Source organism: Tupaia chinensis, unplaced genomic scaffold (assembly GCF_000334495.1).
Source record: "Tupaia chinensis unplaced genomic scaffold, TupChi_1.0 Scaffold000425_1, whole genome shotgun sequence".
NCBI lineage: Eukaryota > Metazoa > Chordata > Mammalia > Scandentia > Tupaiidae > Tupaia > Tupaia belangeri.
In genome coordinates this window covers 1,001,097-1,013,647 of record NW_006159930.1, presented here as the reverse complement: position 1 = coordinate 1,013,647, position 12,551 = coordinate 1,001,097, and the positions used below count along the sequence as shown (strand labels likewise).

The following is a 12,551-nucleotide window of genomic DNA, read 5'->3' as shown; positions in this document are numbered from 1 at the left end:
GTAGTCTTGCTGGTTCTTTCCAGATGTGTTCCTTTTCATCTCCCTGTAGGAATATGTGCATAAATATGGGGGAGGGGGTGCAGAGGGAAACACTGTCTAACAGAACTTTTTGTGCATTGGACCCCAGAGCACCTGGGATGTGTCTCCTTCCTCCGGATTCCGCACCACTTTTTTTTTTTTTTCTTTGCTCCCACACATATTTATTTAAGGTCTCAACAACCACCAGGCAGGGTACCTAAAAACCCTCCCAGGATCCTGAAAAAACTGATGTTTGCGTGACTGTAAATGAGACTGGCGTGAGGATGAGATCATGTTCCTCAACTGTAAAGTACACACAGGTGTGCGCTGATGAGAACGGGGAAAGGGAGTAAAAACTTCAGGGAGGGAAAAGGGCTGGGAAAGGCCTAGAGAAGAAGTCGAGGGGAGTGGAGAGGAGGAGCGCAAAAGTCACACTTTTCGATGAAATGCCAGAGAGAGAATCCCCTTGGAGTGCGGCGGACCCCAGAGGTCCCAAGCCAGAGGCGGCGCTGAGAGCGCGCCCTCCCGGGGTGGGGCCAGGCCGGCCGGGACCAGTCCCCCGCGGCCTCCAGGTGAGTATCGGTTTCCCTCGGTCGGCTTTCGGCTGGGAGGAGGCGGGCCTCCCCTGATCCTATCGCTGGCCGGGCGGCGCAGGGCCGGCTGGGCCTTCAGTGGGACGGGAGGGGGGCGGGATGTGTCACCAAATACCAGCGGGTGAGTCGGCAGCGGAACCAGCCGGGCAGGTCTGGCGGAGTATAAGTGCGGGAGGGAGCGCCCAGCGGCAGACGCCCTAAGCCTGTCCCAGACGCCGGACCTGAGCTCCGCCGAGCCCCCGAGCCGGCCATCTTCCAGGTTGCCCTGGACCAGACCAGTAGGAAAAAATATCTGAAGATGATGTCATTCAAGCTATTACCATGAAAGAACTAAAATTGGCCCTTTGAATTTATAATTTAAGTTTAAAAAAACCTTTCCCTTGAAGAAAAAGAATTTTCTCACTACTGTCAAAAGTATCTGGCGCGATCGGCTCCGGCGTGGCGGTCGACTGCTCCACGCTGACCTCCAAGTGCTTGCTGCTCAAGGCACGCATGAGCGCCCCCAAGTCGGGCCGCGCGCTGGTTCGGCCGAGCGAGCACGCGCTCGTGGACAACGACGGCCTCTACGACCCCGACTGCGACCACGAGGGCCGCTTCAAGGCGCGCCAGTGCAACCAGACGTCGGTGTGCTGGTGCGTGAACTCGGTGGGCGTGCGCCGCACGGAGAAGGGCGACCAGAGCCTGCGCTGCGACGAGCTGGTGCGGACCCACCACATCCTCATCGACCTGCGCCACCGCCCGGCCGCGCACCCCTTCAACCACTCGGACTTGGACGCCGAACTGCGGCGGCTCTTCCACGAGCGCTACCTGCTGCATCCCAGGTTCGTGTCGGCCGTGCACTATGAGCAGCCCATCATCCAGATCGAGCTGCGGCAGAACGCGTCGCAGAAGGCTCCCGGCGACGTGGACATCGCCGACGCTGCCTACTACTTCGAGAGGGACGTCAAGGGCGAGTCGCTGTTCTCTGGCCGTAACAGCCTGGACATGCGCGTGCGCGGCGAGTCTCTGCAGGTGGAGCGGACCCTCATCTACTACCTGGACGAGAAGCCCCCCCAGTTCTCTATGAAGCGCCTCACCGCCGGCCTCATCGCCGTCATCGTGGTGGTCGTGGTGGCACTGGTTGCAGGCGTGGCTGTGCTCGTGATCACCAACCGGAGGAGGTCGGGGAAGTACAGGAAGGTGGAGGTCAAAGAACTGGGGGAGTTGAGAAAGGAACCCAGTTTATAGGTCCCCGGTAGGAGAAGGACCAAGTGGGGTACCGGATTCCAGCATGGCCTGACCCAAGTGAGTCATGCTTCCTGATTCTTGGCCCAGAGGAGACGTTTCTCCTTCCAAATCCGCTCCTCTCCCCTCTCCACACACACCGAGTTTAATAGATCCTGGTCTCAGGGTCACTTTCTAACTTCTGTCATGAAGAAAGTGTTTCTGAAATTCTTTCCCTTTCAGTCCAACTACAAGAAACCTGAGTAGCATTCAGAGAAGCATGGCCTGGCCTGGCTTTGTAAGACACAAGTGTCAGTCCAGCCAGGTTCCTGAAGGGTGGAATGGACTTGTGAGGCTTAAATGAATTTAGATGGGAAACAAGGCTTTTATTATCTTGGGTTTAAGTTATTTGATGAGTTCCACTTTATATCATGGCCTTCCTGATGAGGAGTTTGCTAATTGGGCCTAATGGGGAAACAAGGCTTTTATTATCTTGGGTTTAAGTTATTTGATGAGTTCCACTTTATATCATGGCCTTCCTGATGAGGAGTTTGCTAACTGGGCCTAACGGCATCCTCATGTACTGCTGTTTGTGTTACTGACCACATAGCCTTGTCACCGGGAAGAAGCCTGTTTTAGCAGCTTGAACACCTTTTAGATGTCTTTGTTTGGGGGCAAACTCTGCCCCAGAAACTTAGCATCTGTTCAGCTCTCCCTTATTACAGCTGATGTTAGTACTGTTTTCTTTTGTAAAATGTTTGTACATATGTTGTCTTTGATAATGCTGCTGTGATTTTTTTTTTTAAAAAAAACACAAGTTTAATAAAATATTGGAAAGGCACAAACCAAAAACTGGAGTTTGTGAAAACCCCTTTTGGATTTATATCATGTTGGTCTCCTCTGTGTAACTTCCCACACCTCGGATTTTGTTTTTTTTTTTTTTATGTCAAATTCTAACATTCTTTTGCAGAAGCAAGCATTTTGTATTGCCACTCTGGTGTTTCCTGCAATAGCCTAACTGACTATTATAAATGCTGTTCTTTCCAAATCTGAGTAGGTATCTCTGAACAAGGCTTCTCACCTCCTGTGTCTCCTTTGAATCTCAGCCCTACCAGGAAGTAGGTTGTATTATTCCCATTTAGCCCTTGGGCAAAGTACTTAACCGCAAAATGTCCTGAGAGGGTTAAAAGACTTTGTCATGTTTACAGCCAGTGTGCAGTGGTCCCTGTGCTCTGGCTGTGTGTGCACAGGTTGTTTTAAGGGTTTACTAGTAATGTGCTTTGAGACTTAACATTCCCTGTCAGTCGTGAAAACCAGTCACTTGTCTCCTTCACGCCTATCTTCTCCTTTTTTGCTCATTCACAGTCATGTATGCAAAGCCATGTGTGTAGCTGTCGGGCAGGCTACAGGTAAATAAGTTGCTGCGTTGCTAGGAAATTGACGCAGTCAGAGGTATGTACAAAGGAGGGAGTGGTTGGCATATCAAGTATACAATAATAAATAAGTTAGACCCAGGGCTTGAGTTACTTCCTGGGGAATCCAACACATGCCTCTCCTCTCACCCCAATTCTTCCATCTATGCCCACTCCCTTAAGACCAAAAAAGTAGTAAGAATGGGGCATAGGGCCCCGACAGATAGCTCTCAGACCCTGTCCCCAGTCTTTATAGCTTGGGGTTATGGCTGGCATGAGCTGATAGAGTGCATAATTTCGAATTGCCAGAGATCTCTAAGTACGTAGCCACTCTTCTGAAGGGACCCATTCCCTTCCGGGGCCAACCCATCTTTCAGACTCAAATGGGACTTACCCATTTGACGTGACAGGGCAGATGTGGGCTGGCACCCCTGCAGTGGGAAGGATGGCACAAGTGCAACAATGAGAATGAGACTCCTCTCTTGGGCTCCCTGGATACTTTCCACTTCTCTGAGTCATTGAAGTGCCTTGGGGAAAGGGACCTTGGCAGACGCCTCCAACCTAACCCTCCATTTCACAGACAAAAACACCAAGCGATTTCTCAAGATTAATGTTTCTCTGTGGCACAATGGGAACTAGAAAGAAAGCGTCATTGTTTCAAGAGTCACTTCAGAAAGTTAGCACTTGACTGCCTAGAAAATAAACAGATTGGAGCCAAGTGGGTAACTGAACAAATTAGATTCACTGAAAAAGTCCACTCCTCCCATCAGAATGTCACTTCTGGATAATATTTGCTTCTCCATTAATTTGGGACCATGCCCTTTACACTTTGTAGCACTTACAATTTGCCAATTTGCAAAGTACTTTCATACATACAGTTTTTGAGACTCGGACTTCCTGGAAAATGATCCAGGTATTGACAAACCTGAATGGCTTCAGGAAAATTATTAACCCTTGTATTTTGTATGTTAAATATTATTCTTTATTACTCACTATTAGGAAGATTCAATGAGGTAATTGATATTAGTGCCTAAAATAATCTGGCTTAGTGAAGTTCACTATATTCAATTTTTTTTTTTTTCCTCTGGGGGCTAGCAGGTGGCATAGTGGTTAAGGTGCTAGACACTCTCACATGGCCAACCGTGGTTGGAGTCCTGGACCTGATGCTTGCTTTCTCACTTTCCCTCTCTCTCTCATTCTCTCTCTCTCTGGTCAAATTATATGGATGAATAAATAAAATTAAATAAGTAATTCTTTTAAAATTTTCCCCCTCTGGATTATATCCATGTCACATGTCAGAAAACAAGTCCAAAGAAGTTGGGTAAACTCATAAACATATATCCTCCATAGTCTCAAAGCCAGGTCTTAAAACCTTTCTGACTTATAGCCCAAGTTGCTATCCCCTGTACCTAGCAGGTCAGAACCAGCTATTTTTAGGGATTTAGCATCCACCTCCAGGATTTCTCCCCCAGAAAAGTCCTCCTCACCGCTCTGAGCTTAGCCCTGGGACTGCCCTTGGAAGGAATGTGAGGAGCAGGTGTGTCTCACCCAGCAAGTCCAGCCAGTCTTCTGAGTCTCAAGAGGAAGCTCAACTGATTTACTCCTCCCATCAGAATGTCACTTCTGGATAATATTTGCTTCTCCATTAATTTGGGACCATGCCCTTTACACTTTGTAGCACTTACAATTTGCCAATTTGCAAAGTACTTTCATACATACAGTTTTTGAGACTCGGACTTCCTGGAAAATGATCCAGGTATTGACAAACCTGAATGGCTTCAGGAAAATTATTAACCCTTGTATTTTGTATGTTAAATATTATTCTTTATTACTCACTATTAGGAAGATTCAATGAGGTAATTGATATTAGTGCCTAAAATAATCTGGCTTAGTGAAGTTCACTATATTCAATTTTTTTTTTTTTCCTCTGGGGGCTAGCAGGTGGCATAGTGGTTAAGGTGCTAGACACTCTCACATGGCCAACCGTGGTTGGAGTCCTGGACCTGATGCTTGCTTTCTCACTTTCCCTCTCTCTCTCATTCTCTCTCTCTCTGGTCAAATTATATGGATGAATAAATAAAATTAAATAAGTAATTCTTTTAAAATTTTCCCCCTCTGGATTATATCCATGTCACATGTCAGAAAACAAGTCCAAAGAAGTTGGGTAAACTCATAAACATATATCCTCCATAGTCTCAAAGCCAGGTCTTAAAACCTTTCTGACTTATAGCCCAAGTTGCTATCCCCTGTACCTAGCAGGTCAGAACCAGCTATTTTTAGGGATTTAGCATCCACCTCCAGGATTTCTCCCCCAGAAAAGTCCTCCTCACCGCTCTGAGCTTAGCCCTGGGACTGCCCTTGGAAGGAATGTGAGGAGCAGGTGTGTCTCACCCAGCAAGTCCAGCCAGTCTTCTGAGTCTCAAGAGGAAGCTCAACTGATTTCCTTGTGTGGGTCACCTCTGCTTTTGCAATTTCCTTCATTAGAGCAAATTTTAAAATTGCGCTTTTTCCCACCCCCCCCCACATTTACATTTTTTTTGCTTCACTATTTTCCAAATAGAATTACAAAATGTCAGAGCTAGAAAGAGCTTAGAGGGTTATTTAGTCCAACACCTCCGTTCGACAGCTGAAGCCCAGAGAGGGGAATGGCAGGTGGCAAGGGGCAGAGCTACCCTAGAGCTCCAATACCTACCTCTCTCCTAATGTTTGTTCCACTTGGCTTCCTGGTTGGTCTCCTGTTTATTTCTCTTTGATTATTTCTGTTCTTAAGTTGTGGCTATTCTTCAGCTTTTTATTTTTAATATTTTTATCATTTTAATATTTAAGCAGGAGAGATTCTTTGGTTAAATGTAAAATGAATGAACTTTGAAGTTACCTGGCCTCTGTTTTCTGATTTGTGGGATAGATACAAGTTTATTAAACTGGTTTTAAAGCTTAGACATAAGATTTTTTTCTCTTAAGGAAAAATTGAGTATGTAGTTAATAGAAGGTCACTCTTGTTAAAACTACAGCAAGATACGCCAAGAATCAGGGGGAAGAAATTACTATGAATAGTAATGTTTGCACTCCTTCCAGTGGAAAAAGAATAGAACTCCCGGGGGACCAGCAGTTAGCCTAATGGCTATGTCGCTGGACTCCCACGTGGTCCACCGTGGTTCGCATCCCGGACCCGGTGGCTTAAAACTCACATCGGCGCGTGTGCACGTGTGACCAAGATCCCGAGAGGAGAATGGAGGAGAAGGGATTGCGGTGTGGCTATCCCCCCAGGGGGTGATTTCTCGCTTTCTGTCTCTCTGTCTCTGTCTGTCTGGCAAGCACACCGCCCTATAGCAAAAAAAACTCTCCAAAAATAAAAAGAATAGAACTCCCATTCTACTTTTTATTTGATTGTTTGTTTTTGTTTTTCCTATAGAGCATGTATGCTCACCAGAGAGAGACAGAGAGAGAAAGAGAAATTACCCCCTGGGGAATGACCATGCCACAATCCCTTCTCCAGTCTCCACTTGGGCATGCATGCACAAGTGCCCGGCATGATTTTCAAGCCACCAGGTCTGGGACTCGAACCATGGCCATGTGAAATCCAGTGCCTTAACCTCCAAACCACTTTCCGGCCCCATTCCACTTTCTTTCTTTCTTTCTTTTTTTTTTTTTTTTTAAAGGTTTTTTTTTTAGTAGACAGAGAGAGACAGAGAAATAGAAAGCGAGAAATCACCCCCCAGGGGGGATGGCCATGCCACAATCCCTTCTCCTCCATTCTCCTCTTGGGATCTTGGGCATGCACACACATGCGCCCGGTGTGAGTTTAAGCCACTGGGTCCAGGACTCGAACCGCGGTTGACTACGTGGAAGTCCAGCGACATAGCCATTACGCTAACTGCTGGTCCCTCATTCCACTTTCTTAAGGGGACATCTCTATCTCTAGACTTATGTTATTGGGGGGACTCAACCATTTGGAAGCTATGTGTTTAAAAAGGCAGAGCCACGGTCCATCTGGTTTGTATGAAACTATTATGCCCAGCTAAATGAGACACACTCCTTCAACTATAATGTGAGAGAAAAATAAACTTCTTTTTAAACTACATTATTATTGAGTCTTTAATAGTCTTTTATTCTATTTCATTTTAATCTTTTTTTTTTTTTAGAGGTTTTTGTCATAGGGCATGTGTGCTCACTGGAGAGAGAAAGACAGAAACAGTAAGAGGGAAAGTGAGAAGTCACCCCCAAGGGGTGATGGCTATACCCATAATCCCTTTTTCTCCATTCTCCTCCTGGGATCTTGGGTATGCGTGCACACCCACCCAGCATGATTTTTAAGCCACCAGGTCTGGGACTTGAACCATGGTTGACCATGGTTCAAGTGGGAGTTCAGCAATGTAACCACTATGCCATCTGCTGGCCCCTTTACCTTGACTTTTATCCTAATTGGTTATATTATTATTCCTACAGCAGATAAATAAATTAAGATACTGAGAAGGTGAGTTACTTGCTCAAGGCAACACATCTAATAAGTGATGTATCTGGGATTGGAACACAGCAAACTGGTTGTCAAATCCATGTTCCAAAACAATGTGCTATCCTGCCTCTTGTGCTTTGCAAAATTGTAAACCAGGGTGTATTAGTTTCTGTTGTTGATGTAACAAGCTACCACAAGCACAGTGACCTAAACAATACATGTTTTATTATCTTGTAACAATAAATTGCTAGGTCACAAGTCCAATATAGGTTTCCCTTGGCTAAAATCAAGATGTTGGTAGAGCTACATTCCTTCCTGAAGGTATCAGGGGCTAAATTAATTTCCTACTCATGCAGGTTGCTGGGAGAATTTATTTCCATTCAGTTATGAGATAAGATTTCTTTTTTTTTACTGGATGTAGACTGAGGGCTTTCCCAGTTTGTCAAAGCATCCCCGTTCCCTAATTCATAGTCCCTTCCTCCATTTTTAGAACCAGGAATGGAGGTTGATCGAGCCTTTCACACATTTTCTCTCTGACCCTTCTTGCGTTGTTCTGTCTCTGACCTCTGCTGGGGAAGGTTCTCTACTTGGAAGGATTCATGCGATTAGACTGGATCTACCCAGACAACCCAGGATAAGATTATTCCATTCTTAAGACTTTAATCACATCCGCCAAATCCTTTTCGTCATGTCAGGTAACATATCCTCAGGTTCCAGGGACTAGGATAAGTATACCTTTAGTTGAGGAAGGCATTATTCTATCTACCATACAGAGAATGACTCCCAAATCCTGTTCTTAAACACTATGTTACACTTTCTCTGTAAAATTGTAAGCTACGTTGCATTTTTGTGTTTAGTTATTGCCATAGATGGAAAGTTTGTGTTCCTCACCCTTTTTTAATTTATGTGTTGAAATGCTAACTCCCAATATGATGATATTAGGAGGTGGAGCCCCGGGGAGTTTATCAGGGGCTTATAAAAGTGATTCCAGAGAGGTCCTTGTCCCCTTCACCATGTGAGGGTACAGCGAAAAGATGGCCACCTATGATCCAAGAGGTGGACTCTTTCCAGACACTTAAGTCTGGCAGTCCCTTGATTTTGGATCTTCCAGTCTCCAGGCTGAAAAATAAACTTCTGTTCTTTCTAAGCCACTCAGTCTATAGTCAGTCATGGCAGCTGGAGCAGTTTAAGACCGTTGTAAAAGCGCTCTTTCCCCGACAGTCCTCTCCTTTATCTCCCTTTTGAACAGTCCTTTCTAAGAAGGAAAAGGAACTGCTGAAAGACTCATTCCTGTATCCCATACACAGTCATGCAGGATGTGTGGTACCTTACAAGCACTCAAATGTGTGTTGAATTGAGAGTCCCAAAGGCTGCCAATTACTGAGCACATCTAATCTTCTAATATCCTCATCATCTCATTCATTTCACAACAACGCCATGAAGTATGTTCTGTTGTTTCTGTTATACTAAGGAAACGAAGGCATTAAATAAGAAGTCATGAGCTGATTCTGTGGCCTACTGGTTAAGGGAACCAGATCCCACATGGCTGACTATATAGTTCAAATGCTGGCCCAGGTGGCTTGAGAAATATGTGTGTGTGGCTGAGTGCTCCGAATCTCAGGGTAGAGATAAAGAGGAGAAAGAATTGCTGCATGGCCATGCCTCATTGGGGAGATCTTTCTCTCTTCCTTCTCTCTCTCTCTATCTCCCCTCTCCCCTCTGGTAAATTAAAACAAACAAACACATAAAAAGAAAAAAATAAGAGGCCATATATCTGGTAAGAAATACAGCTAAAACTCAAATTCAAGGCTGCCCACCCCCAGAGTCTGTGTTCTTCCCATTATAGCCTATAACACTGCAAGGCAAAGAACCATGTTCTGCAACAAATAGTGATGAGACAGTGGGGAGGCTTATTCTCAGGGACCTAAATCCCTCAAAGGACCATTTAGTAACATAACAGATTTCTTTTACAATCAATAGCAAGTCTTGGTGGACATCTTCCAGTTGTAATTTTCCTCCTGGACCCATTCTCTGGCATTGCTAAATACCATCAGAGGTTTCATTATTACATTTTATGGTGAGCTCAAGGAAGGAATTATTGGGGTATGGAAGTAAATAGGGGGGCTAGGCCCATTTGCTGTTTGGGAATTTACACTGAAAACAGGAGTTGTTTCTCCTGGCACATCACAGCAAGCCTATATCCTCAATTTCAGTGGAAATTCTCAGATCCACACTACAAGCAGACCAAACTGACCTGGGAAAGAAGAAGTGATCTAGAATGATAGTCTGAACTAACTCCTTAACCAGCAGTGTAAGAGCAGATAGCTCAACTCGTCAAGGCATCTTGCCTTCTTGGAAGGAGAGGGACCTTGACCAGATCACTTTAGCCCATTGAAGTCCTGTGACCTTTTGGCCCCTATACTGGGTGTTGCAAGCAGAGCCTCTTTGCTATTCTAAGGACTCTACTCTCGTTACCTAGGGCTGTTGGAGAAAATGTTCTGGGTGCCTCACTTGTTTTTTCCACCTCTTCTAATTAATAAAGAGCAGGTGTGCTTCTCAGAGAGAGAGAAAGAGCACACCTCGCCCCCCAATGAGGTGTTGTTACACCTCGATCTCTTCTCCTTTATTTCTCCACCCTGTTGGGACTAGGGACATGCATGTACACATGACTGACATGTTTTTCAAGCTGCTGGGTCCAGGATTACATCATGCAGTCTGTCATAACAGATTGGGCTTTCTTAACCACTAGGGAACAAGGCCAACCCTGAAGCACATTGTTCTATGCTATTGAAACAGCGTGATACCGAAGATAGGAAAAGACACTTAACTAGGCCAATAGATAGGCTTTAAGTCCTGGCTTTTACTTTCCAACTGTATTATCCTGAACATGGTAGTTTACCTCTTGAACCTCACATTTGTTGTAAAATGGGCCTAATAATACCCCCTCACTTTAGCTCATAGAGCTCTTATCTTATCATGCCACAATGGGACTGAAGAGACCTTGTCTGAGTGACCAGTTTGACCACGACTGGTCATAACTGGGTGCGTAGACTCTAAGTGACTAGTTATTCTGAAACAGTTTCAAGTTGGACAGCCTGTGACTATATGATGAACTGAACAGATAAGGTTTTCTCTGGTATTTATCGTTTTCTTCCCCATACCTAGCATGCCCGCAACCTTCTCAATAAGGGAAATACCCCCATTAAGTGATTCTTGGTGAGAGGCCAGATGATCCTGCTCCCTGGCAGGATGGACATAGACATGGACATGTGACCTGGCTCAGCCAATTGAACCCTCCTACCTGGGATGTTGATCTAGAGGACGTTAAGCCATAAATCAGGCCAACTGAGAAATTACAGCTTTGCCAAGAGTGTGGCCTTTCACAGATGCCAAGTGTCCAGTGGAAGCAGTATCAGTAGGCTATCCCAGTTAGATTGCCCTATAGTGTGACCTTGGTCATGTTTCCTGCTGCCTAGCAAACCTTAGTTCCTGGTCATTTTCCACATCTTGTTCTCTGGCATTTCCACTGATTCTGTAAGCTTATCCCATGTCTTTTAATAAATTATTATTATTTTTAATATAAAAAACTTATTTGCTAAGGGCATGCATGCTCCCCAGAGATAGACAGAGAGGGAAAGTGAGAAAGCACCCATTCAGAGGGGATGGCCATGACACAATCTCTTCTTCTCCATTCCCCTTCTGGAGGCTGTCCAGTTACCTAAGTCCAGTGAGGCTAAAGAGAACAGACTGGCAGATCAATAGCTCGACAAATAGCAGTAAACATAGTAAATACCAATGCCCAAGCCCTATTACTTCCACAGATGGATTTGATCAGCTACCATCCTTGTTATGAGCCAGATGAGTGCAAAATAGTCCAGAACAAAGGATATGATAAAGAGATGGAAGTCTAACTGATGAACTAGGAAGGCCATGTATGGATGCCACATAAGCTCTTGTATGCCATCTTGAAACATTTTAATGTTTTTTTTTTTTTGAGAGATTTTTCACTGTAGGGTGCGTGCGCTCGCCAGACAGACAGAGAGAGACATAGAGACAGAAAGCGAGAAATCACCCCCCCAGAGGGGATGGTCACGCCGCAATCCCTTCTCCTCCATTCTCCTCTCGGGATCTTGGGCACGCACGCACACGCACCCGGCGTGAGTTTTAAGCCACCGGGTCCGGGACACGAACCGCGGTCGACTACGTGGGAGTCCAGCGACATAGCCATTATGCTAACTGCTGGTTCCCAAACATTTTAATGTTTTGATAGAGATGCTTCTCTATAATTTATTCAGAGGAAAATATCAGGACACCAGATGAACCATCCAACAGAACGTGTCATCAGACACTGTTATCTGTGTGCTCATAGTAAGCACAACAGTTGTGCCTAGGGCTCCCCGGGCGAACAACAGAGAGTGAGTGCTACACTAGGGATCAGGTGGAAATTGCACAGCATACAAAGGCCACAGTCTAGGGGCCAAACTGAAAGAATAAATCAGACTTTGGAAAAAGAAAACAATATGTAATTTACTTAGGACAGATGTTAACTGCTGTGCATAAGCTTGCTTCTCTTAAGTCTCAAATGTTTCAGACGTCCAACTAACACTCATTTTAATCTGGAGATTAATCGGGTGCTGATAAAAGACGGGTGAGAAAGTAGTTCAACTCAAAACTTCAAGAGAAATGGAAAGGACCATATGACATATTGCTGACTACTTCAGCCTTAAAATTGACAGGAACCAAAAGTACAGCACACTTGGGTGAAGCTTTGCCCACCTGGGACAGAGGAAAGCAACCGCTTAGACCCTTGGGCCATCGAGTATGTAAAGAACCTAAGGTACTTTTCCAAGCAAATACCTATAGGACAGTTCT

At 45.2% G+C, this 12,551-nt stretch overlaps 1 protein-coding gene across 1 annotated transcript; it reads left to right on the top strand.

Annotated features, from left to right (window-relative positions):
- Positions 1 to 1,033: 1,033 nt before the first annotated feature.
- On the top strand, positions 1,034 to 2,697 carry TACSTD2 (tumor associated calcium signal transducer 2; the record flags this gene model as incomplete). The annotated part of the gene is given in 1 exon segment (XM_014590278.2): positions 1,034 to 2,697. A coding segment is annotated over 1 exon segment (805 nt), but the record flags the coding sequence as incomplete, so codon positions are not given.
- Between the last annotated feature and the right edge of the window lie 9,854 nt (positions 2,698 to 12,551).